Source organism: Meles meles, chromosome 6 (genome assembly GCF_922984935.1).
Source record: "Meles meles chromosome 6, mMelMel3.1 paternal haplotype, whole genome shotgun sequence".
In the NCBI taxonomy this organism is placed as follows: Eukaryota; Metazoa; Chordata; class Mammalia; order Carnivora; family Mustelidae; genus Meles; species Meles meles.
Window position 1 is genome coordinate 115,249,393 of NC_060071.1, and position 26,593 is coordinate 115,275,985.

The following is a 26,593-nucleotide window of genomic DNA, read 5'->3' on the forward strand; positions in this document are numbered from 1 at the left end:
AGAATTTCCCCCTTAAAATGCAAATGAACTCCGTAGATGTGACAAGTGAGATCGCTTATTCCCACTTCGAGATGAATCCGGTACCTGATGCTGCTTTATCTTACGAATTGTATGCACATGGAAAGAGGAGTCCTGTTCAGGAGTCCTGTTCGTAGGGGACGACAGGGTGCGGAAGGGCACAGCTGACCATCCCAGGTTAACACTACCCCGTGCCTGGCTTCCTCCCTTTGATCTGCCCGTGTCCTACACCTGCAGCTTGTACTTACTTACCTGCAGTACAGGACTGACCGAGCAAATGGCCAGCTGACAATGTAAAAGAAGCTGATAGATCTCCTGTTGGAGCTGTGTCACTCGGGGTAGTAAGAGAGTGGTAGGAGGTGGCATTACAGAGTCAAACGTGTGTAATGTGAAAGCCACATCCAGTTCTCACTGCTCGTTCTGAGTTTGGGCAAGTTACTACAGACATGTGCCCTGCTTCCCTCAGCTCTCAGCGTGGGGCAGGATCATCCCATAACAGCAGTGGTCAGACAAGTGCCAGTGTTTCCAGGCGGGAAAAATCCTCTTTGGGAAAGAGCAAAAATACTGAAAATCCGAATCACTGTTTTGGGAGCCATCTTTAGAGTTTTCTACCGCCATTCACATGTGTGTCTACGTCAGTGGGCACATGCCCAGTATCTTTCATGTGCTCTTCAGGCTTCTCTGCCAGGTCTAAAGAACAATCCCTTCCTTCCCCCTAATTGTTCCCACACCCAACAGTTGCTTACAGAGTTCAGAGTTCATGAATAGAGACAAATATCAGATCTCTGTAGAATGTTCTGGTAAGTTACAGTTCAGTTGTAGAAGTTGAGCTTCGGTTCTTCTGTCTGGATCTGATTGGGGACTTGTATGTATTCGTTATACAAGACACTGTTACAGGTGAAAGTGGACTGAGTTTTTACTTACAAGTCTTATGGATCTGCAGCTAAGTAGATACTTGTCAAAGCCTAGTCTTGAGAAAAGAAGTACAAATGTAATGTGTAGGCCTTAACACCCTCAGTTTTAGAAGGCCACTCTGGACCAGTAAGCATAGTGATTATAAACCTATCTAGACCTTGTATGGAAATGTCTCGCCCTAGTTAAAGGACACCAGCCCTGATGTGTTGCTGAAACAAAATAATAGAGGCATCAACATGAAACTCGTCAAAACAATATTAAAAAAGCAGACAAGCCCCATACCTCCTTTTGGTCTCATGAGAGGGGAGGAGGTGCCTCCTCAGCGCCCCCAGCCCTTGCCCTAGACACTATGAAGGTGTCTCCTGCTATTTCTTGTTACCACTGTCAGCGCGGAAGATGACAGGGAAGCCTGGCATTCAGCATGCTAGAGGACACGCGAGTTTCTGTTGGGGGGTCATAACAGGATCCGCGACATGTTTTTCAGCTTGTAACAAGAAGACTACCACTTTATTGACAACTATAAAATAATATTCTATCTTTGTGCCTCGGGCTTTTTATCTGAAGAGAAGGTGAAAACGAAGGTCACTTTGTTTCTCATGCTATTTCACATCTCCTAGATGAGCACAATGCCTGGACTCCCCACGCGGCCCTGTTTCTATGATATTGATTTGGACCCTGAAACTGAACAGGTGAATGGGTTGTTCTAGACAGGTGAGTTGTTACTGGTAAGAGTTTTGCTTTTTGGCTTTGAGGTATATTTATGAATTATAGGGCTTCAGCAAAAGCTCTGAATGCAGATTTGAATGCTTTTGAAACTTTTCCTTCCAAACATCACTGAGGGGAGAGTTGGCAGTGACCAGTGGAGGACATACTGCACAGTTTTGGAAGAGCGTGGCTTGTCAGGGAACGGTGGAGAAAGCCGCTAGTGAACTCTGGAGGGACTGCCACAGAGGCTAGGCTGAAGGTCTGTGTACTTTGAGTAGATAGCAGGCAGGAATAGAGTAAATGTCCCAGTAAATAGAAAAGAGGAAGAAACAGGAACAGCCCAGGAATACTTGGAGTCTTAAGTGAAAGTTCCCCAAGTATTCACCACAATGAATGAGCCTTCCCTAGACACATCCCATTGAAATTTCAAAAACATAAAGATACAATTCTAAGAAGCCTTGTCTAGAAAAAGAAAAAGTGTCTTGTCTATAAGAAAATGGGAATTAGAGTGAACAGCTGTCTTACCAGAGTTAGTGGCTTTTCAACAGTGGAGGAATCCCCTCTGGGGTGACTTGGCGCCTGCACTCACACCCCACCACATCTATCCAGATGCTTCCAGACACATGGAAGGAAGACACATGCTTCCTAGGAAGGTATTTAGCAGTGAACTCCAGCAAAATGGGGAATCAACCAAGAAAAAGGAAGCCATGGTTTTCGGGAAACCGCATCCTGATCTGGGCAATCACAAAGGAGAATCCTGACAACTGCAAGGGACCTAGAGATACATGTGTAGGAGGGAGGAATTGAGAAATGCTAGAAAAGACAAGGGTATCAAGGGGTAATGCAAAACTAAAGCTCTCACATTGTTTAAAAAAGTAAAAGGTCCAGGTGGAAGCAAACAAGTCCTCTTCTAAGCAACCGTAAGGATAGGTTGCTTAGAGAAGTAACTGCTTACAGAGACAAGATGGTGTGCTTGCTGCCCTGTCTTTCCTCTGGGAGGGCTTCTGTGACACGGGGAGTGTCCGTCGGGCTCGGGCCTGGCCTGGCCTTGGACAGTCTTCACGGAGCCAGAAGGCAAGTGCCATGTGTTGCTCTCGGGCCTCGGGCCAGCCCTGCAGAGGTGGCTATGGGAAGACTGGAAATGTTAACGGTTTTGGCGGCGCCAGACGGGAGTGCCATGGCATGGAAGGGCAGAGACCATGCTTCAGCTCCTACAGGAACGTTTACTTCTTGTTTCTTTTTCCTTCTAGATTGCCCCTCTCCAAGAAGCTGTTGCGAACGTTTGGCCGGTGTCCACTGAAGCCGACTGTTGGTTAGGAAGTGTAGGGAAGTCGAGAGAAGGCAGCCCCTGGTCTGAAGATCCTCGGAAATCAAGAGCAGGCATTTCCCCAGTAGCCTTATCTTCTGTCTTAATTCCTACCATCATGTATAAACTAACATAAATCATGCACAAGTCTACTTGATTGAAGTTCCACAGAATAAAAGGAAATGATTTTGCGATCTGGATGTTTAAATATAAATTCTAGCAATCACAGACCGTGCTGCAGTGTCTGCCGTCCTGGGGGACCCATTTGCTGGCAGAGCCCAGGACCGAAGACGCAAGTTACAAAACGTACTTTATGACACTGTTGTGTTTACTTTTTTGTTTTTGTAAAGGCCTCTATTTGTCAGAGAGAGAGAGAGAGAGAGCATGAGCAGGAGGAGGGGCAGATGGAGAGGGAGAAGCAGGCTCCCCACTGGGGAGCCCCATGCAGGACTCAATCCCAGGACCTTGGGATCATGACCTGAGCGGAAGGCAGATGCTTAACGACTGAGCCACCCACGTGTCCCAACACTTGTGTTTAAAGGGGTAAATGGTGTGTGCTTGCAGATTTCTGGGAGGACACATCATGAGGAAACTGCCTAATAGGGTTGAGGGGGAAGCAGGGTATAGAGAATTCACCTTTTTATCATACAGCTGTGCCTGGGCTCCACCCTTCCCTCTGGAATGTCTTTTCCCTGAAGTGTTTTCCCTTCTCTTCCTGTTCTTCAGTGTCTGTCTCAGTTCTTCCTTTCGTACTCTTTCCTCCTCCTTCCCCCTTGTCTTCCTGTGTTGGATCTTTCCAGAAGATGTTGTGTCCCCACTGAGGCCAGTGTAAATGCTCCTGGCATTGGCAGAGCAGTATCTTTCCTGGTGTCCTTGGTTTTACTATCTTTAATTCCCCAGGTTCACATCAGTGTTGTAATACAGTCAGTTTTGCCATCTAAAGAAGCGATGGCAGTGCTTTGGGTCAAATGGCAAAGGGGTCGTGTGCAGAGCCCCAGCTTCACCACACTTCGCACGGTGCCAGGCACATGGTACATGGTGGTGTCATCAGTTCTGTTCCAAAGCATCACACGGGCCTGGTCTGCACTGTTTTGTTTGTTTGTTTGTTTTTTTAATATCCTATAAGACCTCATCTAGAATGGGACTTGCTGGGAATTCATTTTGTAAGGAAGGGAAGAAAGCAGTCTATTTTCAGACACAGTGACTTAAAGGTCATCTTAAAGGATTGAGGCTTCTTCGTATCCCCAAAAGCCATGTGGGTTTACATCCTTAAGACCAATAAGAATAGTGAACACAGTTGGTTCGAGAGGGTGATCGGAGTTTTATAAGACAAAGATGATAAAGCCCTAATAAGGAATGCAAACTGTTTTTACCAGATACTGCTTGGAATGAATGGACTATCACTAATGTAAGAATTTTCCTAAGTAACAGTAAAGTATGTCTTTGGTAAAAATTCAAATGGTACAAGTTGCTTTTTCCACCTGCTAGTATATCTGGGAGATCTTACTACATCAGTCGTTTTGAGATTCACCTTGTTACGGCTGTGTAGTATCTAACAGTCCTCTGTCGATGGACACTTACCACTGTTCCATGGGTTTTGCTATTACAAGTGAAAGAGTGAGGCATATTCTCTTATGCATCTGTGCAATTTGTGTAGAACCATCTGTTGGATAAATTGTTAGCAGTGGAATTGCTCAAAAGTGACCTTTAGCTTCAAAATGAGAGCTGCCCTTTGGCTAGAAGTAGAGATAAATTATAGAAAAACAAAGTTGCAAACTAGGTTTGTATTTCCATTTTACAGAAAGGCAAACTTCAAAATTGCACTGCTGGGGCACCTAGGTGGCTCAGTGGGTTGGGCCTCTGCCTTCGGCTCAGGTCATGATCTCAGGGTCCTGGGATCGAGCCCCACATCAGGCTCTCTGCTCCAGCGGGGAGCCTGCTTCCTCCTCTCTGCCTGCCTCTCTGCTTGCTCGTGATCTCTCTGTCAAATAAATAAATAAATCTTTAGAAAAAAAAAAAATTGCACTGCTGTTGCGTACCAGATGAACTTGGTAAAGATCTCTGATTCTAAAGCCTTTGCTCTTTACCGTCATTCAGGCTATCAGAGCTGCCCTGGCCAGGCGGCACAGAAATGGACTTCCCGTTCGTGACAGGCAGAGAGCTATGCCCATTTCACTTCCCTCCAGAAGGAAAGAATAATAGTAGGTAGCAGAAGCAGAGGGAAGACCTGAGGAGGAATGCTGCTGAGCAATTAGTGATAGCATGGGTTTTGTGGGACTGATTCTTTGGTGTGTGATAAAGCCTCTGCCTTCCTTCTACTCAGTTCATGATCCCAGGGTCCTGGGATCAAGCTCTGCATCGGGCTCTCTGCTCAGCAGGGATCCTGCTTCCCCCTCTCTCTCTCTGCCTGCCTCTCTGCCTACTTGTGATCTCTGTCTGTCAAATAAATAAACTCTTTAAAAAAATTTTTTTAAAAAGTGATAAAGAGGGGCACCTGACTGGCTCAGTTGGTGGAGCATGTGACTCTTGGTCTCAGGGCCAGGAGTTCGAGCCCCACGTTGAGGGTAGAGATGACATAAAAAAAAAAAAAAAGTGAGAAAGAGATAGCATGTAGGATTCAAAAAATAACTGCAGGCTAATTGAAGACGTGAATTCAAGACCTACAAAAAGCATTAGTGCTTGGGGTACATACTAGAGTGTGTTGCCAGACAAGGTCCAGTACCTTTGCCTTGGGGCTAGGAGCCCTTCCAGATCACTGTTCCAAGCCTGCTCTGGGCGGCTAATGCTTTTCCACCCCGTATTTGCAATCGTACGGATGAACAGATTGGGCCCTCTGTTCTGTGCTTCGGAGGCTGTTGCCATGCACTGAAGATGTATGTATACTCTTAATTCAGAAGAGGCAGCATTTGTGCGCTGTCAAGCAAAGCGGATTACAACAGAACTACTGTTTGTGTTCACTGGTACAACACTGATGATGCCCAGAAACAGATCAAAATACCAGAAAACGAGCCACAGGTTCATCTAATGGTGTACCAGGGAAGGGGATAGAGGTCTTATTCCCAGAAGGATTCTGAGATATAAGAATTATTCCTAAGGAGTTAGAAATCATTTTTGGTAGCTACAGACCCAGACCATGGGTAGGTGGGGACCAGGGTGGGAGAAAGACTGATCAGTTGAGATCAGATAAATAAGACTTCGGATAAATAAGCAAGCTATTCTATCAGCATTGTGTGTCTGGTGATATTAATAAGATACGCTGTAGGTAGAATAATTTCTCATCAGATTGGAGAAATATATTTATAGCCTGCTTCTCATTATATAATCAAAAGCTACTAATGGAGTAGCAGACAGTGATATGGGTAATAGCTTACTGTCACTTAAGTGAGTTCAGGGATGACAGGTTTCTTTCATGCACGAAGTACTGGATACATTTCTTAAAACTCAGATATGGCATCAGATTCTAGTCATATCCTAAAGAAAAATCAGTGCAGTATTTCATTTATAGTACTCTATTCTCTCTCTCTCTCTCTCTCTCTCTCTCTCTGTGTGTGTGTGTGTGTGTGTGTATGTGTGGTGGAAGTTGGGGATGAGTTATTTGAAAAATAACAAGAATTCCCTTCAAATACAAAATCAATTTACCTTTTACCTCTTACCACCCTTCAGTTCCCTTTCATTAGTATTCCCCCCAATCACTTTTTTTTAAAGAATACTGGAATAAAATCTACAAGTTGTTTGAGGGGCCTTTATTGTTTTGACCTATCCCTTGTCTCACTTCCAGTTCCTTCCTAATAAGACAGCTGTTTTACCCTGTTCTCATTTGGATAAGCTCATCTTATTTTTGCTTGAAATTGTTGAAAACACCTAGATCTGATAGATTTGGGAAAGCTTGGATCTCAGTAAGTAATAGCATCTCAATTAGTTATGAGTGGCATGGATTTCTTTTGGCTTGTTTGAAGTCCCAAAGTGTCAGTAAGCAAGGTTAGCCATCCATCTGGGGATATAAATGACATTTTCACAGACTGGTATTTGCTGACTTCACAAAGATAGACTGAATTCTAATTACAACTAAGGAAGATGGTTGGGGATTTTCCTGTTTTACAGCTCTTGTCTCTCATTTTACCTGTAAATTTAAGACCCTGACAACTTGGATTCAGTATTGCTCTTGTGTCCTAATGGTTCTTTTTTAAGTCTCAGCAACAGCTTCAGAATCTTAGAGGTAATGTATATTCCTGGAAAACATCCAAAAGTGGATAACAAATTTATTTACTTCCCTGAAGATCATGATCCTAACAAGGAAAGGCGGTAAGTACAACTGCTTTTCAGTAATTCTTTCCTCAACCTTAATAGGTTCTTCATCTGGACGGTATACCGGGAGGGGCCGGCAGGAGCCAACCGTGCAACCCAACACGCAACAACCCGACCTCACAGCTGGAATTCCCAGGAATGCCTTCGTAGGTAATGTTAAACCTGAAGCATGTCACCTAAGCCCTCACAGCAACGCCTTTCATTGGTTAATGAAATCTACGCCTTATGTGTACAAATGAAATAAATGCTTGCAGAGCTTTTCAGTACACCTAGCAATTTGTTTAGATAAAGACCCAGGAAATGTATGAAAATACTCAGCCTGGCCATCCAGTCAGGCTGGAGGGTAAGTGTTCCCTGTGCCCTTTGCTCTGACTCGAACTGGAATTGTGAGGAAAGCCATCTCCTGCCTCCCCCCCCCCCCCCCCGTCCCCTTAACTGAGCTAAGATTAAGCAGACATTGGAAATACATAAAATATAAAAGATGGATGGGGCTGGGTTCCTGTGCGTGTCTGACCTCCTCCCCCACACATCGGATCACCTCTAACTGCCACCTAGACTAGGGAGACAAGGGTCTGGGGTCTTGGGTCTCTGAGAGTATTTGGCAATGAACCATAATAACACCATTACACCCAAAGCCACTCCGAGGAAAGTTTTTTTTTCCCCCTACTTCAATTCATGTATGTAATTTTTTCCCCAAATGAGCTTTCACTCTGCACAGTTTTTAACCCTACTTTTCAAATGTAATATCTGCCGTGTCTTTAAATACGCGACGTGTTGGAGGGGCGGAGGATTTAAATGAAAGTGCCCCTAAATTAAAACCAAATTTTGCTACTTTGCGTCTCAGAAAATGAGGGGTTCACTGCCCTGGTCCGCATCCAATTTGCCCCCTCCCCCTTTGGGTGGTCCGCTGCCCATGCTGCACGTGGTGCAACGCGGGGGCTCGCGCGGGGGCCAGGAGTGCCAGGTGCGCTCCCACGCCGCAGGGCGAGCCGCTTGCAGACTGAGCGCCGGCGCCCGCGCCCGCGCCCCCGCCGTCCGCCCCGCGCCCTGGCCCCGCCCCGCGCCCGCCCGCCCCGCGCGCATTGGAGCCGCGGGCTGTCGCTCCGCGAGCTCTGGGGAGGGGGCGCCGCAGGCTGCGCTCCTGCAGCAGAGGGCTGCTCGCTGCTGGTGCGACCCGGGCTGCCTGGGCGCCCGGCCCTCCAGCGGACATCCCCCACCCCCCCGACGTCAGCAGCAGGGTCGCCAGGAACCCCGGCGCCGTCGGTAAGTAAAGGAGGGTGAGGGAGTGGCGAGGAGCGGGGTCGGGGCTGGGGTCCGGTCAGCTGGCCGCCTGCGCGGCGGGGCGGGCGAAAGGTCTCCCTGGACACCCGCAGTCCCCGCTGCCTAGGAGGCCTGAGTAGGAACCGGCAGGGGTCGTTTGTCTGCCGGAACCTTCAGCCCTGCGACCCTCGTCAGCGGTGCCCACTCACCCTCTTCGCGTTACAGCTCATGCTGGCAGCAGGGGTGGCGGGGACTGCTTCTCCTTCCTTACCTCATTTGCGGGAACTGTGATTTGGGGTTCCTGGCCATTATAACTGTGCAGATAGTCTGAAGCCGCGCTCTGTTCCACGCTCCCGGCACTTTCCTTTTCGAGTACTTGGTCCTGCGCTCCGGCTCCTGGCGCCAGGTGCATCCAGTCGGAAGGAGGCGCCTTCCTCGGGGTGGCGGCTTGGTGGCCCGCGCCTGGCCCTGAGAGAGAGTCACAGCTTTCCTCCCGATCCTCCGGAAGGGTTTGCTCTTGGCCTCCGGGCTTCTCTGCTCAAGGGGAAAAGTGGCGTTAGACATGCAACTCTGTCAGGAAATGACAACAGGGACTTTGAGATTACCGCGGCAATGAAAGTACCCTGCAGGTTAAGGAGCATCGTTTGCACGCTAACGTTCTGCAAAGTTTTAATGCCTACAGACTGTATTTCCCCCATTTCAGTTAGGTTTTTGTTTGCGTGTTTGAGTTCTACCGTAACAGACGTTCAGGTGAGCTTCTCAGGCAGTTGTCTCTGGGCGATCCAGGTTAACCTCAAATAGTACCATCTTAAACATGATCTAATTTCACTATTTCTGTTGTACATCCTCCGGTTGGTAAAAAACTGTCAGGTGCTGAGAACTCCAAGATGTGAGAAGACTTGGCTTATGGAAGCATTGTGTGAGGACGGACACTGTACAGTGTTCACATTTTAGGTTCATCGCTGTTCTAGGATGACTTTGTCTTTCTGTCAGGCATAGAGTATGTATGTAGGGGAATATTTACTTAGATCATAAACTGATTTCCTGAGTTCCCAGTCCCTTTTGTGGTTCATAGAATCAAGAGCTAACCAAATACACCTTCATTGCTGAAGGATTTACACAAAAACAGTACAGGGAAAGAGTCCCCTTGCTTATTTTAGGATATACATCAACAAAAATTAATATGGCTTTTGTTAGATCATCACCTCACATCTGTGTTCTTTGGGGCTGTCATACTATTCTGTGGATCAATTTTATGTTTATATATAACTAATCAGTTTGCCACTTGCATAGCTTATCAGTTATATTTGGCTTTCAAATTAGTTCCAGAACCAAGAAAACAAAATATAGAGAATTTCAATAGCTTTATTTTAAAATAGCAAGAATTCAGTCTAGTCTTGGTTCAATTATGAGTTGACAGGCTACCTTGTGGTTAAAGAAAACAATTAAAAATTTTTTGACTAGTGAATCTAGTGCAGATTAGTATCTCCAAACAATTCATTTTTCTGATAAAACTCTAATGCCTACTTTCCGAGTCTGGGCTTCTGAAACAGGCAATCGGGTTCAATCTGATCTGTTACCTACTAGCTGTAGAACCTCAGGCAGGTTGTTTAACTCTCTGTGCCTCAGTTTCTTCCTCTGTAGAGAGTGATACCACCACCTACTCATTTGATAATGTGGGGAAGACTAGAGATGTATGTAAAAGTGTCTAGCATATCCTAATGCACAGGAGTTGCTCAGTAAATGTCAGCTATTATTATCATTCAGTCTTACTGGCCTTCGACTATGTGCTCATGGAAAACATTTGCACAGTAGATACTTAGCTGTCAAAATAGCTGAAAAAAATGTCAAAATTATACAACTAAATTTAAGAGGGGAGAATGACAGTGATGTTAAATTTCCCAAGAGTGTGTATGAAAAGTAGCACCTCTCTGATGGAACATACATTTTTAGAACAGAAACCTTATGGTATAATGGAGAGAACACTGGAAAGTCAGTCTTCTGTTCTAACTCTGGCTGTGACCTTATCTAACTGTAATGGCTTTCGGCACCCCAACTACCCACTCTGGAGCTCATTTTCTTCATCTTGCTGGACTTGAATAATCTTTAAGATCCTTTGTAGCTGCAGAATTTGCATGTAATAAAAATCACCTTAGCTCTCTTACCACTTTACCTTTCATTGTTTTGTTATTGTCCTCTGTTTGTTAACTTGGATTTGAACCATAAACATCCATAAAGACAGCACAACAAAAGGATTGATATTGGATTTGCAAGTAATCCAAGTTGAAGTTTTAACAAAGATCAGAGCAAAGTAGACTCACATTGTAATCTTTTTTATGTTTTTTATTCTGCAGTCATTTCAGTAGATTATTAGATGGGAAACGTTCCTGGTAGAACAATATACATTCAACTGAAATATTTCTCTAGGAAATAGTAGGCTGATGGTGAAATAAAATACACTCTTTTTTCTCTCATCAGGTTGGTCCTTAAATAAAACAATAATCTATCCAGTAAAGGGCTTTCATGAAGAAATTAACGAGAGAAATTACAAGTAAGAGAGAAACTAGGAATTGTACATTGAAGAAACCACCTAAAACAACTGTATGGAGTAAGACAAAAAGAGTGAATACATCTGGAAGAAATTTTACTTAGTATATTTTTGCCCACCTTTTTGTCATAAAGGCTGCTAAGGAAGAGAGAATATAGTTTTCTAGAGAAAGAACGAATGTGATGTAAAAATGGAAACCACGGTTTCTGAAATTCAAGTTGAAAGCAGGGATGAGAAGAGACCCACAGAAGTTAGTCCTCAAGATGAGAGGCAGGAGGGAAGATCATCAATGCTTTGCTTCAAGAGAAGAAAGAAAGCAGTCAAAACGATGAAACCCAGAGCTAGCTCTGAAGCTGCTGGTACGGCAGGAACGCGTACCCCAGAAGCAGGCGCTTCCGATCAGCCACAGCCCCCAGGGGGGGCCTGGGCCTCAATCAAACGACTTGTAACACGCAGGAAAAGGTCAGAATCTTCAAAGCAGCAAAAGCCCTTTGAGGCTAAAGTGCAACCTGAAATCAGTGCTGAGGATGCTGATCTTTCTAAGAAAAAGGCCAAATCTGGACTTAAGATTCCCTGCATAAAATTCTCAAAAGGAGAGAAAAGAAGTAATCATTCCAAGATTATAGAAGACTCAGACTGCAGCATCAGAGTCCAGGAAGAGGCTGAACATGTGGATACAAAAGCTCCGGCCCAATCAGATGAGCAGGCAACAAAAACCGAGTTGCCCCAGGATGTAAGTAAAGACCGCTCCGGGAAGGGGGCTGATGAGTTCTGCGAACCAAATGTGAGCAACAGCACAACTACAGCTGGAGAAAAAGTGATCTCAGTAGAACTTGGGTTAGATACGGGGCACTCTGCCGTTCACCCAGGAACACTAATCCTTGAAAGAGATACGGAAACAATTGAGGAAAAACAAAGTATTCAACCCCAACAAGCAAGCCCACTTGAAACTTCTGAAACAGAACATCAGCCTCCAGTGGTTTCTGAGGTTCCTCCCTCACCCACAATCCCAGATCAGCAAATTGTGGAAGATGCTGGAAGCAAGATCCTAGAAAGTGGACCAAATTGGGAAGAGCACGAAAGTAGAGAGATTGTAGCCGAAGAGAGTGAGCCAAAAGGTACTGAATTGAGCCAGGAATCGGAGCTGAGAGAAAATGAGGTCACTGCAGAAAAACCCAAACCAGAAGAAAGCAAAAGAATGGAGCCAATTGCTATTATTATTACAGACACTGAAATCAGTGAATTTGATGTCAAGAAATCTAAAAATGTCCCTAAGCAGTTCTTAATTTCAATTGAAAATGAGCAAGTGGGGGTTTTTGCTAATGATAGTGGTTTTGAGGGTAGAACTTCAGAACAATACGAAACACTCTTAATAGAAACAGCTTCTTCTCTTGTCAAGAATGCTATCCAGTTGTCTATAGAACAGCTGGTTAATGAAATGGCCTCTGATGATAATAAAATGAACAATCTTCTACAGTGACTTAATTTCCAGATCATGGGAGGGAAAAAAAAAAAAAAAGCAGCTTCCTGCTAAATTATTTTGCATATTTGTGGCATTTTGTATTCAGTTACAAATGAGAGGTTATCATCTGTGGAATTTACAGGTATAGTTCCAGCCCAGAAGTGCTAAAGAATTAAGTATGTAAAACTCTCCTAACACGGAAGTGCAGTCACTTCTGGATTTTGGAGGAAGTTAGTACAGACCGCAATGGAAGTGACATACCGGGAGTAGCTAAAATGACATGTGGAAGTTGGGGTGCTTAGAAGGAGGAAGATGTATTTACTGAGCACTTATGGTATGCCAGGAACTCTTTAATATTCTCTGATGTCACAAAGCCTGGTTTCCTTTTGATAGTTTAATCCTGTGTATAGGTTAACATCACATTCGATTTTCAAAAAAAAATTTTTTTACAGTGCACTTTTATGTTTAAAATGGTGAATAAGGTGAGCTATTTTTGTGAATGTGTGATTTACAGTTGTTACACTCATAGGCAGTAGTCTTACCTCAAAAAAAATTTGCCTTTTCCTAATTTCAGCAGAATGTGCATATTTGAATCAAACATGAGTGTTTTTCTTGTCTTGCTTAGATACCATACAAAGCCATTCATAATTTATTTCAAATAGGCAAATAATTACCAAGTGCAAATGTGTGGAAATGGGCTGTGCATTTTCCCTCTCCGTCTTTCTTCTGCCTCACATCCATTTCTGCATGGGGTCATCTGCTGAAAAGTTAGAAACAAAACCCCAAAAATTAAACTACAGCAACAGCAAACACAGGAAGAGTGAAATGCTGTTTTCCATCCGGGAGAAGGCAAATTGCCCAAGTAAAATATGATCACAGATAACATAGGATTCATCTTGCAGGACTGCTTCTCTAGTGACCACTTTCACCCACCTCTCCCCGAAGAGCGAATTCATAGCCAGCCTGGCAGTAAAAGTCCCAGGAAATCATAACAATTTAGTGAAAATACTATTCACTTTTGACCAAGAATGAGCCAAGTTCATGGTTGAATAGAAAGTGAAAAGTTACTGTTAAAGCACATTGTATTTTAAATGTCAGTATTCTCTCATTGTGCCTACGTGTCAACAGACACCAGTAACCTACATTTTACATGGATTTTGAAAAATAACTTTTTCATCAGTATGTTCAATCCAGTTAATCCCTTACCAAAAAAATGAACTTAATGTAATGACGAGAAGGGCTTATTTGCATTTTATCTGGTTATTTAAATCATCGATCTCATCAATGATTGCCATATTTTTTGAAAAAGTAATTCTATTTTAATCTTTCCTTATGTGAAATGGCCATAATACTATAACACACTTCCCTACCTCACAGGTAAAGGTCCAAATTGTATAGTCCCCATTGTCTCAACTGAGGGACAGCATGACTCTGACAGTAGATGAAGTACAAAGAGCTTTCCACTCGAGCTGCAAGGTATTTGTTAAAGAGGATTTGTCCATTCTTGGAGAAAAGAGTGTACATTAGATGATTGTAAGTGACCCGGTGACTTCTTGCATTATTTATGGATTACATATAGAAAGTACGTGCTGATTTGTCCTGTAGAACCTTCTTTGTTTCTTGCTGTGAGTACATCTTGAGACCTCTGGCAGAAAAACCTAATCTGACTTTGGAACTGAACCAAATAATGGATATTATTAGCAAGATTCTTTGCTGAAGTGCAAAATTATTCCCCCAGACTTTTCTACCTTCATGCCTATAACCTTGGGAGGAGAAACCCACAAAAATCCTTCAATTTAGCAACACAAAAGTGGGTTTTCAAAACATATGACCCAAGAAATGAATTTCTTTTAGTAGTATAATTTTCAAACATAAAAAGAAGACTGCTAAGTCATGCTCCCTAAAAATACTCTTTTTCATTCACTGTATGTGGTGCTAATGGGCTTGGATGGCTACCAGCAAATATCATATATTTAAAAGTGAAAATTTTTAAAAAATCTGACCAAAGTTCATGCATTTTACAGTGTTTTAAGGAATCCTGTCTCCATTTATTGCAAGAATAGCTCAAGCCAATATACGTGCGTTGTAAGTTTTTTAGTAATCTCTCATGAATGAACAAGTACAGTACTTGCCAGTGGTTGCAAATATTTTGGAGAGTGATGCATATTTGGGAGTTTTAAAAAGAGTTATGAGATAAATATGTGTAATTAGTTATTTTTGTTAAGATAAGAACACTTTCTCTGGTCCTGGGTTTCTACTCCCCCCCCCCACTGTGGTTTGATACATATGTTTGGTTAGAACGTATAGTATAACCGATTGTTTTTTGTGATAACGTGTGTATCTTACCTGTATTCATTTTTAAGTGGTTCCTCCTTAATCTTTTCTATTGAAAGTATCTGGTGAATTAAATAAATAGGATTTCAGTCTGAAAAAATCCAGAAATTAATTGGTCTCAGTCTGAATATACCTGCCACACAGCCAAATCCTATTCACATGAATTCTAAGGTGATCCAAATTGTTTTGTTATAGAAGTAAGCAGGGATCCAATAACTTGGAAGTCTCTTAAAAAATATGTTTCATTTCAATAGTATTTATTTTAAGCAATTGGACCTTATATGCCAGACATTAAGTGTACATAAATAGGTCCCTATTCAGTTCATCCCCACTTGACATGATTAAAAATGATCATTTAAAAGGCAGTTTAATAACACCACATTAATTTTCATTTAAATTTGCTGTGATAAATGTTGCTTTTAATAAACATTTTATTAATTCGCTGGGATTCAGTTTCCCTTTGAACTCAGCATTTTACAAGGTGGGTTGGTTTATTGGATACTTGTTAATTTTTTCAGCGTATTATCTTCGCCCTTTTAAGAGCCAAGTGTTATTCACTTTGCTTTACAACCCAGTGAATATGAAAACCCTCTTCTATTTTATGTAGCACTAGTCACTTAACATTTTCTCAAAGTACTTTATAGGATATAAAAATAGTACTGGGTAACATTTAAGTAAAGGTAGCAGAAAACAAAAGAACTTTCAAACAGAAATTATGTTCCCTGCCACCACCTCCACCTCAGAGAATAATAAGTATGTGGCACAAATGGGATTCTTCAGAAAAGCTGTCTGCATAATTTTCTTTCAAGGCAATGCATTTGACAGCACGAAGTTTGTGATGATCTTAATTGGTCTACTATTTAGTGGAATGTGAGAAACCGTCGGATTTATTTCTGAGAGATTAACTTATTTTACCAGCGCCTGTGAAAAGCCATACTGCTAAAGGTCGTTAAAGACGGGGGTCATGGGAGGGCACCAGTCAAATCTGGCTTCTACATGCAATCCAGAGTTAACTTTATCAACATTTCACTTCAAGTTGCCTTATTTTTTATAGTTAAAGAGTTAATTTGTAGGGGGTGTGGGGGTTCTACAGCAGAATTTTTAAAATAATTGTTAGGCTTTAGAGTCCATTGTTTGCAAAGATCCTTTTAATGTTAACTTCATTCAGATATGTAAAGTCTTCTAAGTTCATCTGATACTCAATACGTCAGGGGTTGACTTTTCTGCCTGCCATTTGTACATTTTCTTAAGAGTCCTTGTTTATGGTTTCAGGCTCTTTAGGTTCAAATTCCTATGAGGTTTTATCATGTAACATAAAGTTTCTTATTATACAGAATTCAGAATTTCAGTCAATAGTACATTTTGTGGTACATTTTTGAAAAAAGTTCTTGTAATCCTTATTTAGTTACAAAAAATTAAACAGAAGGAAGCTACATAAAATTTAGATGTCCTGATTAAATTCAGTTTGGTTCAACATGTGTTGGGTACAACATATGCCCAACACTGTAAAGGAGACAGGCTCCCAGCCCTCCAAGAGCTCAAGCTAAGGAATGGCAACCAGAGGAACTAGGACAGGGATTAAGGTTAGGAGCCACAGGCAAGGCAGCATCATGAGTGCCATAGAGGAGAGAATAAAGAGAATATGATTAATTCGTCTAGTGAGGGGAACTTTGGTCATCTAAATACAGGGACAGTTTGAAAGCATTCCATATCTAAATAGTTAAATGGTTATATTCACTATGATTTGTGAACAGGTGCAGAAAAAAGCCTGCATTATGTTACATATTTATAGTAGTTCTTTGTCTATAAAAATGTTAAGTGGATGAGCTATTATGAAAGTAAAAAATTCCATTTTGTAATTTCTTGTTAAAATCAGTACTTTATGACTGTGGATCAGATGCTAATATTTAAGAAATACTCTGTAGAAAAAGATTTCAACCTGAATTAATATATGTATGACTCTTAATATAGAATAAATGTTATAGTGGCTCATGTTTATTTTATTTTACATCGTCTAAGAGAAAGGTGGTATATTATGTTTATTTCCTCAGAGTATAAAGGTCACACTGATGGAACTGTTGAGTTAGCACTACCAAGAGTTCTGCTCTGCTGGTTGGGTGCTAGACAGACTTTACAAGGACAAACCTAAGAGAGCCCACCTCCAGCAGAGAGAAACACAAACACCTCGAACTTGAATTCAATTTCAGTGAACTATCTAACCATCTAAAGGGCCTATCTGACTTTGATGCCATCTATAAATTTGACAGACATGTCCTTGTTTTCATCATCTCTTGCTATGCTGGTAGTTGTCTTTTCTACATTATAGTAACCTATGAATTGTTAGCAATATTACTTCATGGCTTTCCAAATAAGCAATCTTCATATGAAAATGCTTAAATTATTCAGATCTTGTCTGCTAAAGCTGGGTGTTTCAAAAGTTCTCTGTTTATGAAGACACTGATTTTATGCCCCTAACATTGACAACCCTGTTTTTCCTGTGGCACAGTGCAGTGGTAATAACTGGACTCTACAAAAGAATGTACTTTCCAAATCTTGGGACTAATGGAAAGTTGATCGTGTCTGGGGTGCTCAGTCAGTCGAGCATGCGGCTTTTGATCTCAGGGTTGTGAGTTTGTGCCCCATGCTTGGGTATGGAGGTGATTTAAAAAAGAAAATAAACTGGATAGGGTCCTAAAACTAAAACTTGTTCCAAAGCAAACTGTCTTACTAATGCACAAACCCTGTACATAAGCTTATTTAGTATTTCACATCTTGCAGTTTTTTTAGTATATGTGCTGCCGAAGCGAGCACACATCTTGCAAAGTTTTAAAATTCTTATTAAATCACATCTTTCTAATAGATAACACTACCTTTTGCAAAATTTGTCCTCATAGGCAATTATGCTAATCCTTCAGACCCACCATAACTGCTGAAGTCTGGAGTCCCTGACTGCTTTGTGAGCACCTACTTTTTTTTTTCCTCAAAAGCTTGAGAACACCAGGGGAGGGGGGTGTGTGTGTTGAGTTTTCTGAGCTTAGGAAAGAGTGACTGCAGACAGTCCCCAACTTAACAATGTTCAGCTAATGACTTTTTGATTTTATGATCGTGTGAAAGCATATGCTTTCAGTAGAAACTATACTTGGAATTTGGGGTTTTGAGCTTCTGCAAACTAACACCTTGTGGCATGATCTCTGCCGTGACAGCTCCCACCCAACCACGGAGTACGAGGGTCAGAAAACGGTACACTTAAAATAATACATGTTCTGTACCCTACAACCCTTCTGTTCTTCACTTTCAGGACAGTATTCAATAAATTACATGAAATAGTCAATGCCTTATTATGAAATAGGCTTCGTGTTAGATGACTATTCCCAGAATAGGCTAATGTAAGTGTTCTGAGCTATATTTAAAGTAGACAGGCTAAGCTATGATGCTCAGTGAATTAAGCGTCTTTTTTTTTTTAAAGATTTTATTTATTTGTTTGACAGATAGAGATCACAAGTAGACAGAGAGAGAGGAGAAAGCAGGCTTCCCACGGAGCAGAGAGCCTGATGTGGGGCTCTATCCCAGGACCCTGGGATCATGACCTGAGCTGAAGGCAGAGGCTTTAACCCACTGAGCCACCCAGGTGCCCCCTGAATTAAGCGTCTTAAATGCATTTTCAACTTATGATATTTTCAATATGCAATGGCTTTATTGGGACATAACCCCGTCATAAATGGAGGAAGATTATGTGTGTTTGTACATGGCAGGTGACACTACACATCTGCAGAAAATCCTCAGCGAAGCTGGGCACAGGTGCCATGAACAGTTAAGGAAAACCTAAGTAAGTGGAGGGAGGTGCAGTGGCCCCCAGCCTAGAAAAATCCCAAACTAAAAATTGTCTCTGGCAATTCCAACTCATCATAACAGCAGTGGTAGCAGGGTCCAGCAGTTTCTGCACATTAGTAAGATAAGAATCACTTTTCCTATGACTTGTTTTGTGGCTAAACTCCAATAGGACTTTCAGTCTTGATTGTTTATATTACAGTGCAGTTATGGAGTAGAGATTCAGCCTTTCATAGCTATCCTGTGGCCATAAAACCCAGAACTTCTGCTTCTGCTCTCCTGGAGATGGGGAGCACAGGGTGACCCAAAAGCAGGTGCCATCATTTATGTATTTGTCCGTGAAGCTTTTTTTAAAGATTTTATTTAGGGGCACCTGGGTGGCTCTGTGGGTTAAGCCTCTGCCTTTGGCTCAGGTCATGATCTCAGGGTCCTGGCATCGAGCCCCACATTGGGCTCTCTGCTCAGCAGGGAGCCTACTTCTGCCCCCCTCACTCTGCCTGCCTCTCTGCCTACTTGTGATCTCTCTTTCTCTGTCACATTAAAAAAAAAAATCTTTAAAAAAAAAAAGGTTTTATTTATTTGACAGAGAGGGACACAGCAAGAGAGGAAACACAAGGAGGGGGAGTGGGAGAGGGAGAAGCAGGCTTCCTGTGGAGCAGGGAACCTGACGTGGGTTTGGTCTGAGCCAAAGGCAGACGCTTCACCAACTGAGCCACCCAGGTGTCCCGTTCTTGAAGCTTTTATTCCCAAATCCTTACTGTGACATCTGTACCTTCAAGACACAGGAAGGTCTAGTCAGTACGGCGACAAGTGGGGTCTCCGGACCACGTCTGTGATTAGTCAGTCACAACTAATGTAGCTACAGGCATGCATGTTCAGATCAATTGCATATCCTCAAACAGAAATTACCATGCAGAGGTTCCATGTAGAACAGCCGTTTGTGGCATAAAGACTTACAATATATTGCCTCTCTTTAAAGATATCATCCGAAACCAGGGGCGCCTGGGTGGCTCAGTGGGTTAAAGCCTCTGCCTTCAGCTCAGGTCATGATCCCAGGGTTCTGGGATCGAGCCCCACATCAGGCTTTCTGCTCAGCAGGGAGCCTGCACCACCCCCCTCTACCTGCCTCTCTGCCTACTTGTGATCTCTGTCAAATAAATAAATAAAATCTTAAAAAAAAAAAAAAGGATATCATCCAAAACCAGAATATTTCCATCCTCCCGATCGCAAACTAGTTAGAGGGGCAGTGGGTTAAGAGTCTGCGTTCTGCTCAGGTCATGATCCCAGGGTCCTGGGATGGAGCACTGAATGGGGCTCTCTGCTCAGCAGAAAGTCTGCTTCTCCCTCTTCCTCTGCCCCTATTCATGGTCTCTCTCTCTCTCAAATAAATAAATTATTGAAAAAAATAACTAGTTAGAACTGTCCTTGTACTCTGGGTAAGGCTGAGATGTACAGAAAGCCGAAACAATTGGTCACCACTCAGTTCAAGTGAAAAAAGTCAAACTAACTTTCTGATATCCAGGTGTGTCACAAACAACTTTATCAGCAATTTCACTGATTTCAGAGTGAATTTACTTAGAATTATCTTTTGAGTTTTATGGGTTTCTTCTATACCCTTGATGTCTGGCTGATGTGTTTTTTCTGGCCTGTGGAGTTTTAATAGTGAATGATAGTCATTATGGTTCATTAAACTCTAAGGCTTTTTTTATATCTAGGTCATCCTAACCTTTTTTTTTTGTTTCCACTAAGGTATAATTTATATACAGTAAAACCCACCTCTTTTTATGCAGAGTTCTGCAGATTTTGACAAACACGAATAGTTGTGTTACCTAGGGAGTATTTTTTCTTATTTAATTTTCTCTATACCATATGTGTATTTTAATTTGCTGATGGCATCAGTGAAAACTGCTACTTGATGCAGAAATTTAAAAGGGCTTCTTAAACTCGACATTTGAACTAGGAAGAAAAAGCAAGGCCGCCATGCGGCGCTGTGCAAACTGGACAGCCATACTACAGAAGTCTTCATGTGGGGAGTAGCGCCCCCTGGTGTTTATTTTGCGTAATCTGCATGGCCATCCGTGGTGGCTCTGAATATAGCTGCCAGTTTGAGAGAGAAAACTGTGGTGGTGTTAACAGTGAAACAGGAGATGTTTAAAATAAAAAAAGGAGGCTTCCATTTATATGCCTTTCCTCCCACACTTTAAAAGACTGTGATGGAAAGAGAAGACAGGAACCACTGAGCTTATAGCACCAGACTTTGCACATATGTGAAAGAAGGGCAATGTTGCAAAATGAGAACTGGTCTGGTTAAAAAAAAAGAAAGAAAGAAAAAGGAACTTGGAGACTCTGCTGAAATCTCTAGTCTGCATTTTATTTTTTTATGTTTTTTTTTAAAGATGTATTTATTTGAGAGAGAGAGAGACAGCACATGCACACAGTGTAGGGGTGGGGAGCAAAGGGAGCGGGAGACAGAATCTCAAGCAGACTCTCCACTAAGTGGGGACCCCAACGTGGAGCTTGAGCTTAATCTCAAGACCCTGAGATCGTGACCTGAGCTGAAATCAAGAGTTGGACATTTAACCAATAGAGTCACTCAGGTACCCCACTGCCCTGCATTTTAAAACCTTTTCCCTTACCTTTGCAAATGTTATATCCTTCTTCTAAAGAACCACTGTAGGTTCTTTAGATGTTCCTCCCTATAAGACACTTCGAACAAATGCCAGTTACCAAAAAACACCCTTTTTTAATTAGATATTTTCCTACATATGGTTTGAACTAAGTACCATAAGGCTCTCACTACAGAAAAATGTGGCAAAACTAAATTCACAGGTCCTTCTGCCAGGGCCTATTCAGTCCACACAAATCTAACATGGACGGTCCAGAAATTCAGACCAGACAAAGAGTAACAACTAGAGCTGATAAGGGTCTCCTTCTCAGGCTTCTTTCCCACACAAGCTTCTCTCCCACTCCCCAGGAGAGCAAGGACCAATTCGGTTGTGCAGACATTTCCCAGAGTAGTACTATTCCTTCACATTTCTGGCATGGAAGGACACCATAGTTTTCCAACAGTTTAAGGGAAGATATTTTATTTCTATGGTTTTGAGGCAACATCACTAAGTCGTTCAATGAAAAAAGTTTCAACATTGTATAAGCAATGGATGATAACTTATGTGAGCGGAGAGGGGCTCATTCTTCAAATTGGCTACTCAGCTATAAAATGATTTTAAGAGAAGCATTTGGTGATTAGGTACGAAGTTCTAGGGTAATAATAATATTGCAACCAGAAATGATGGTGAAAAAGAGGCACACCACATTCACTCAGTACTGGAAGGCAAGAAGAGTTGAAGGCAAAAGAATGCTATCAAAGAAGGTCTCAACTTTCTCAGAAAATGGAACTTGTTGGCAGGAGGTGAGGGAAGAAAAGTATAAAGGATACCAATTTAGGGGCACCTGGCTGACTCAGAAGAGCATGTGACTCTTGATCTTAGGGTCATGAGTTTAAGCCCCACCCTGGGTACAGAGATTACTTAAAACAAAAAAACCCACCAGCTACTTTTTCAACTACAGTTGAAAAAGAAATTCCAGAAAATAATATATAGGCCGACCTCACAGGATGTGAACATGAAGAAAGGAAACAGGAGGCAAGAAACAAGGCAATATTTATTCAAATGTCCCTAGATTTATCTCTTGATCAGGGAGGACACCAAAAACAGTTTGATGTCTCATTAAAAGAGCAAATGAGGAGTGGGGACTAAAATTCCAGGGTCTTACTGTTAAAGACTTGCAAAGAACGCTTAGAAATGCTTCATGTAACAACCACAACAAATGTTATATTTTAAAAATAATATTTACATGTAAATTGGAAGCTTCTTGATCAAAGAGGGATGATGGATGATGTCAACAGGCATCCCCCTTTGGGTGGGTGACCCAGTCAGTTAAGTGTCCCCCCTTCCGCTCAGGTCATGAACCCACAGTCCTGAGATGGAGTCCCACACTGGGCTCCCTGCTCAGCGGGGAGTCTACTTCTTCTGTGCCCCACTCCCCCACCCCCTGCTCATGGGTGCACTTTCTCTCTCCTTCGAATAAACAAACAAACAAATTAATTAATTAATATCTTAAAAAGAAAAAGAGGGATGTCAAAACAAAGAGGTGCTCAACACATTATGGAATTCTAGGAAAAAAATCTTATTAGTCATGACTAAATAAAACAAGATCCAGGAGTAGCTAAGTACTAAATAAATAGTGAATTAAACAGCGATGCGAAATTCAAGCATAACGTAAAATAGATTTTTTTTTTTTTAAATCAGGACTTTTTTTTTTTTTTTTAATTTTTATTTCTTTGACAGAGAGAAATCACAACTAGGCAGAGAGGCAGGCAGAGAGAGAGGAGGAAGCAGGCTCCCCGCCAAGCAGAGAGCCCGACGCGGGGCTCGATCCCAGGACCCTGGGACCATGACCTGAGCTAAAGGCAGAGGCTTTAACCCACTGAGCCACCCAGGCGCCCCTAAAATAGATTTTTAAAAGATACATTGGTGCCACCTTTTGGCCAAATTAAAAATATACACAAATTACAACCTACGATCACATTTTAACTTCAAAGAGACCTTGTGAGAGACACAGCTGTTAAATTCAAACATTATGTGAATAGATTTAAAACTGCCTTGCTGTTTAATATGGCTGGTTTTTAATCGTTTTTAAAAAAATTTTTTTAAGAGCTAGGATAGAAGATAATACCAATAGAGTTTAACTCTGAACTAAGTAAGTTCTGTAAGTAAGTACTCCTTAGTCCTTGACAACCATCACAAAACTTATTTTAAGCTTTTGGACCCAGGACTTGTGAACTTTAGCACTACTTATGTTTTGGGCTGGATAATTCTTTATTGTGGGTGGGGACGGGGGCGATTGTCTCCTGCACTGGGAGATTCTTAGCAGCAACCCCAGGCTCTACCCACTGGATGCCAACAGCAACATTCCCCACACCACACCCAGTTGTGACAACTGAAAACAGCTCTGTTGCAAAATGTCCCCACAGTGAGAGGATCACCGTGTGTCTAGTTAAGTGTCACCTGGTCACAGGTGCTCAGATATTTGGATAAACGTTCTGGACGTGAATGTGAAGGTGTTTTTGGATGAGATAAACATTTGAATCAGTAGACTGAGGAAAGCAGATTGCCCTCCCTAAAGTGAGTGGCCCCCTTTTAGTCAGCCGGCAGGCCTAGATAGAACAAAAGGCTGACCCTCTGAGATCAACGGGAATTTCTCCTGTTAAGCTGGGACATCAGTCTTCTCCTGGCCTTGTGGGACTTAAGCCTACTGGCTTTTAGACTGGAATTACACCATCGGCTCTCCTGGGTCTCCAGCTTGCCAGCTGTAGATCTTGGGACATCTCAGCCTCAGATTTGTGTGAGCCAATTCTCTATAATCAATCAATCTCTCTCTCTGTACATAATAACCGCTGCTTCTATTTCTCTGTAGAACACTAATAGACGCCAGCTGAGAGCCACTGTTGTTGATTACATTACTAGAGAAAATACAGTAAATAGGGAAGAAGGAAGAAAGCAAAGCAGGGAACTACTGGGCAGTGGCTAGAAGTTACCTTTCTTTCCAGAGATGGCAACTGGAAGGCACTTGAGTAGGACGCCAATTTTCTATTCACACTACGGTTGGTAAGAATGGGGCTCAGTGATGCATTTTTGTCTCATTCGTCCAAGATGGTACCTGGCACAGAGACATACTGACCCCAGTGCTAGGACGACAATGTTGGGCAGACCCCGCTGCAAAATGAGAACACAGTCTGTAAGTGGGACTAAAAAAAGGTTTTGTTTATGATTAAGTCACATTAATTTATTTGTCATGATAAAATACATGAAATTCACTGCTTTCATTCCAGATGGAGGATACTAAACTTTCTAAAATAGTGTTTCTGAAGCAAACTCAAAGTCCGTAAGGTGGAAGCGCCCAGCCGTACAACACGCACTGTTCACCAGTCTCCCGGATTTGCCATGTGTTACTTGTTCTTGGAAGATTTCTTCACTGGGTCTTTTTTATTGCAACGTTTTTGAAATCCAGTTTCTTTGAAACGAGTTTAAGTTGCTATCTGATCTAGTCTGACTAAATGACTTTATTTGGCACAAAACAGAAGAGTTGGTGGCAGCTCATGTCCAGTGTGTTGGAGCGGTGTCTCCTAAGTAACCGACTGTGGCACAGGTGCACACGGAAACACAACGGATTCTTCAGGTCTCGAAGACAAACATCAGTCTGTGATTCCTTGCATTTAAGACATCCAGACTTGGGACTGTATAATCTTACTAGTTTTCAAAAAGTCCAACCATACAGACGTGGAAGTACAGCAGAGAATAATCAGTTCTAGATTTCACTCTTAGGAATTCAAGAATTAATTATAATAAAATACCACAGAGCTACATTTAGTTTAAAATGTACAAAGACACAAATTACATTACAAAAACTCTTCATGTGGCTTATTTACCTCAATTACTACTAAAAAATGACACACTTATCAAGGACCTGGGTTACAACAGTAAGAATGGGCCTGTGCAGATAAACATTAATTGTAGGAACTGTACCTTTTTCCATGATTAAGATGTATTTCGTTCTGTTTAAAGTGAGGCCTTTCCGTTATGAATTACTTCCAATAATGAATTACTATGTTATTATCCCCACTCTTTTTCTTGTCCCCATTTACTTTTTAGATGATCTACATCAAAGTAATGAAAATGGTATTTTTTCCATTGCTTTTGTTTCTTTTCCCATATGTAAATAATATGTTTGGGGGAACTTTCCATGAGGCTGAAATTGGCAGCGTTTATTCCCTATAATGCCAAAGAACTAATATCCTTCTTCCTAAAGGCTAAAGAGAAGTACTGGCAGTTAAACTACAGTAGAAAAGGAATTCCAGCAACACTACTGTTTCCAAAATATTTCTAAAAATAAGAATTGTGTCAATTAATTATTAAGTATTAAATAATATATGACTGCTTCTAAGACATTCTAGAGTTTACAGGTTGGAATCCCAAAGTTATTAAATTTAGCTATAGAACACATGTAGTTTTCTTTATATGGTTGCTTTTTGTTAAGAATAACCAAGAGAACTTAACACTTTTGTTGTTGTTGTTGTTGTTAGAGAAGGGTATAGAGGGGCAGAGGGATAGGGAGAGAATCTTAAGCAGGTTCCATGCCCAGCACAGAGCCCAACATGGGACTTTATCTCAGGACCCAGAGATGATAACCTGAGCTAAAATCAAGAGTGGGACACTTAACTGACTGAGCCACCCAGGTGCCCCAAACTTAATAAAATTTTAATACAAATCCTCACAACACGCCTGTGAGGTAGGTATTACTTATAACCACTTTACAAATGGGAAATTAGAAAAACAGAGCATGAAATAATAATTTCAAGATACATAAATCAAGAAATTTTGTCTTTTTGTGTAAGGCAGACTGCACTCAGGAGTTCTGGAGTGTGACAATATACTAATAGCAACAAATACTGAAACAAGTCTGTTTCTCTTCAGAAGACAACTATATGGAGGATCTGGAAAGAAGGGAAAATTCTAAGATGATCCAAGAAGAAAATGTCTGTTTAGACATTGCCTAATATACTGGTTAAGGTGCATATAGCATTTCCTGTTTGAAGAGCTTGGTAATCATTATGGAAACTGTACTATATGGTTAAGATTATAGCTCCATTTTGCAGACGACATGGTCAAAACTAAAGGTTTTAGCTGCAAGAGCCTTTTTTATACAAAGTAAGATTTTCTTAGTAAGGAATCATGTCTTAAAAAAATACACTCAGGGCACAGCATTCATTAATCACAGTTATTTTAAAAATATGTCTGTCGAATGATGAAAAAAATTAAAAATTAAACTGGGGTCAGTCCCCACAGCACTATTC

General features: G+C 41.8%; 2 protein-coding genes and 1 long non-coding RNA gene across 4 annotated transcripts in view; 2 read left to right on the forward strand and 1 right to left on the reverse strand.

Annotated features, from left to right (window-relative positions):
- Window positions 1-3,138, forward strand: part of MTHFD1 (methylenetetrahydrofolate dehydrogenase, cyclohydrolase and formyltetrahydrofolate synthetase 1) — a 58,193-nt gene extending 55,055 nt beyond the window's left edge. Inside the window, exons 27-28 of the mRNA XM_046007005.1 lie at window positions 1,551-1,644; window positions 2,889-3,138. Of these exons, the coding sequence (XP_045862961.1) occupies window positions 1,551-1,640 (90 nt within the window). The 3' untranslated portion in view covers window positions 1,641-1,644; window positions 2,889-3,138. The remainder of the gene's footprint in view (window positions 1-1,550; window positions 1,645-2,888) is intronic.
- A 3,405-nt stretch (window positions 3,139-6,543) lies between these two features.
- Window positions 6,544-13,200, forward strand: AKAP5 (A-kinase anchoring protein 5). 2 transcript variants are annotated; one of them, XM_046007014.1, is made up of 2 exons: window positions 6,544-7,399; window positions 10,988-13,200. In XM_046007014.1, the coding sequence occupies exon 2, from the start codon at window positions 11,248-11,250 to the stop codon at window positions 12,535-12,537; it is 1,290 nt and encodes a 429-aa protein (XP_045862970.1). In that variant the 5' UTR covers window positions 6,544-7,399; window positions 10,988-11,247; the 3' UTR covers window positions 12,538-13,200. The 2 variants fall into 2 exon arrangements, with proteins under 2 accessions (XP_045862970.1, XP_045862968.1); XM_046007012.1 differs by lacking the exon at window positions 6,544-7,399 and adding an exon at window positions 8,370-8,512.
- LOC123943129 lies at window positions 8,528-25,907 on the reverse strand. The gene is made up of 3 exons (XR_006818585.1): window positions 24,278-25,907; window positions 13,194-13,279; window positions 8,528-9,043 (listed from the first exon to the last, which is right to left on the reverse strand). It is a non-coding gene; the product is annotated as an uncharacterized LOC123943129 (long non-coding RNA).
- Window positions 25,908-26,593: the final 686 nt, after the last annotated feature.

Bases quoted from the DNA above. Each gene is read 5' to 3' on its own strand.
- AKAP5 (XM_046007014.1), top strand. From the start codon at position 11,248: ATGGAAACCACGGTTTCTGAAATTCAAGTTGAAAGCAGGGATGAGAAG.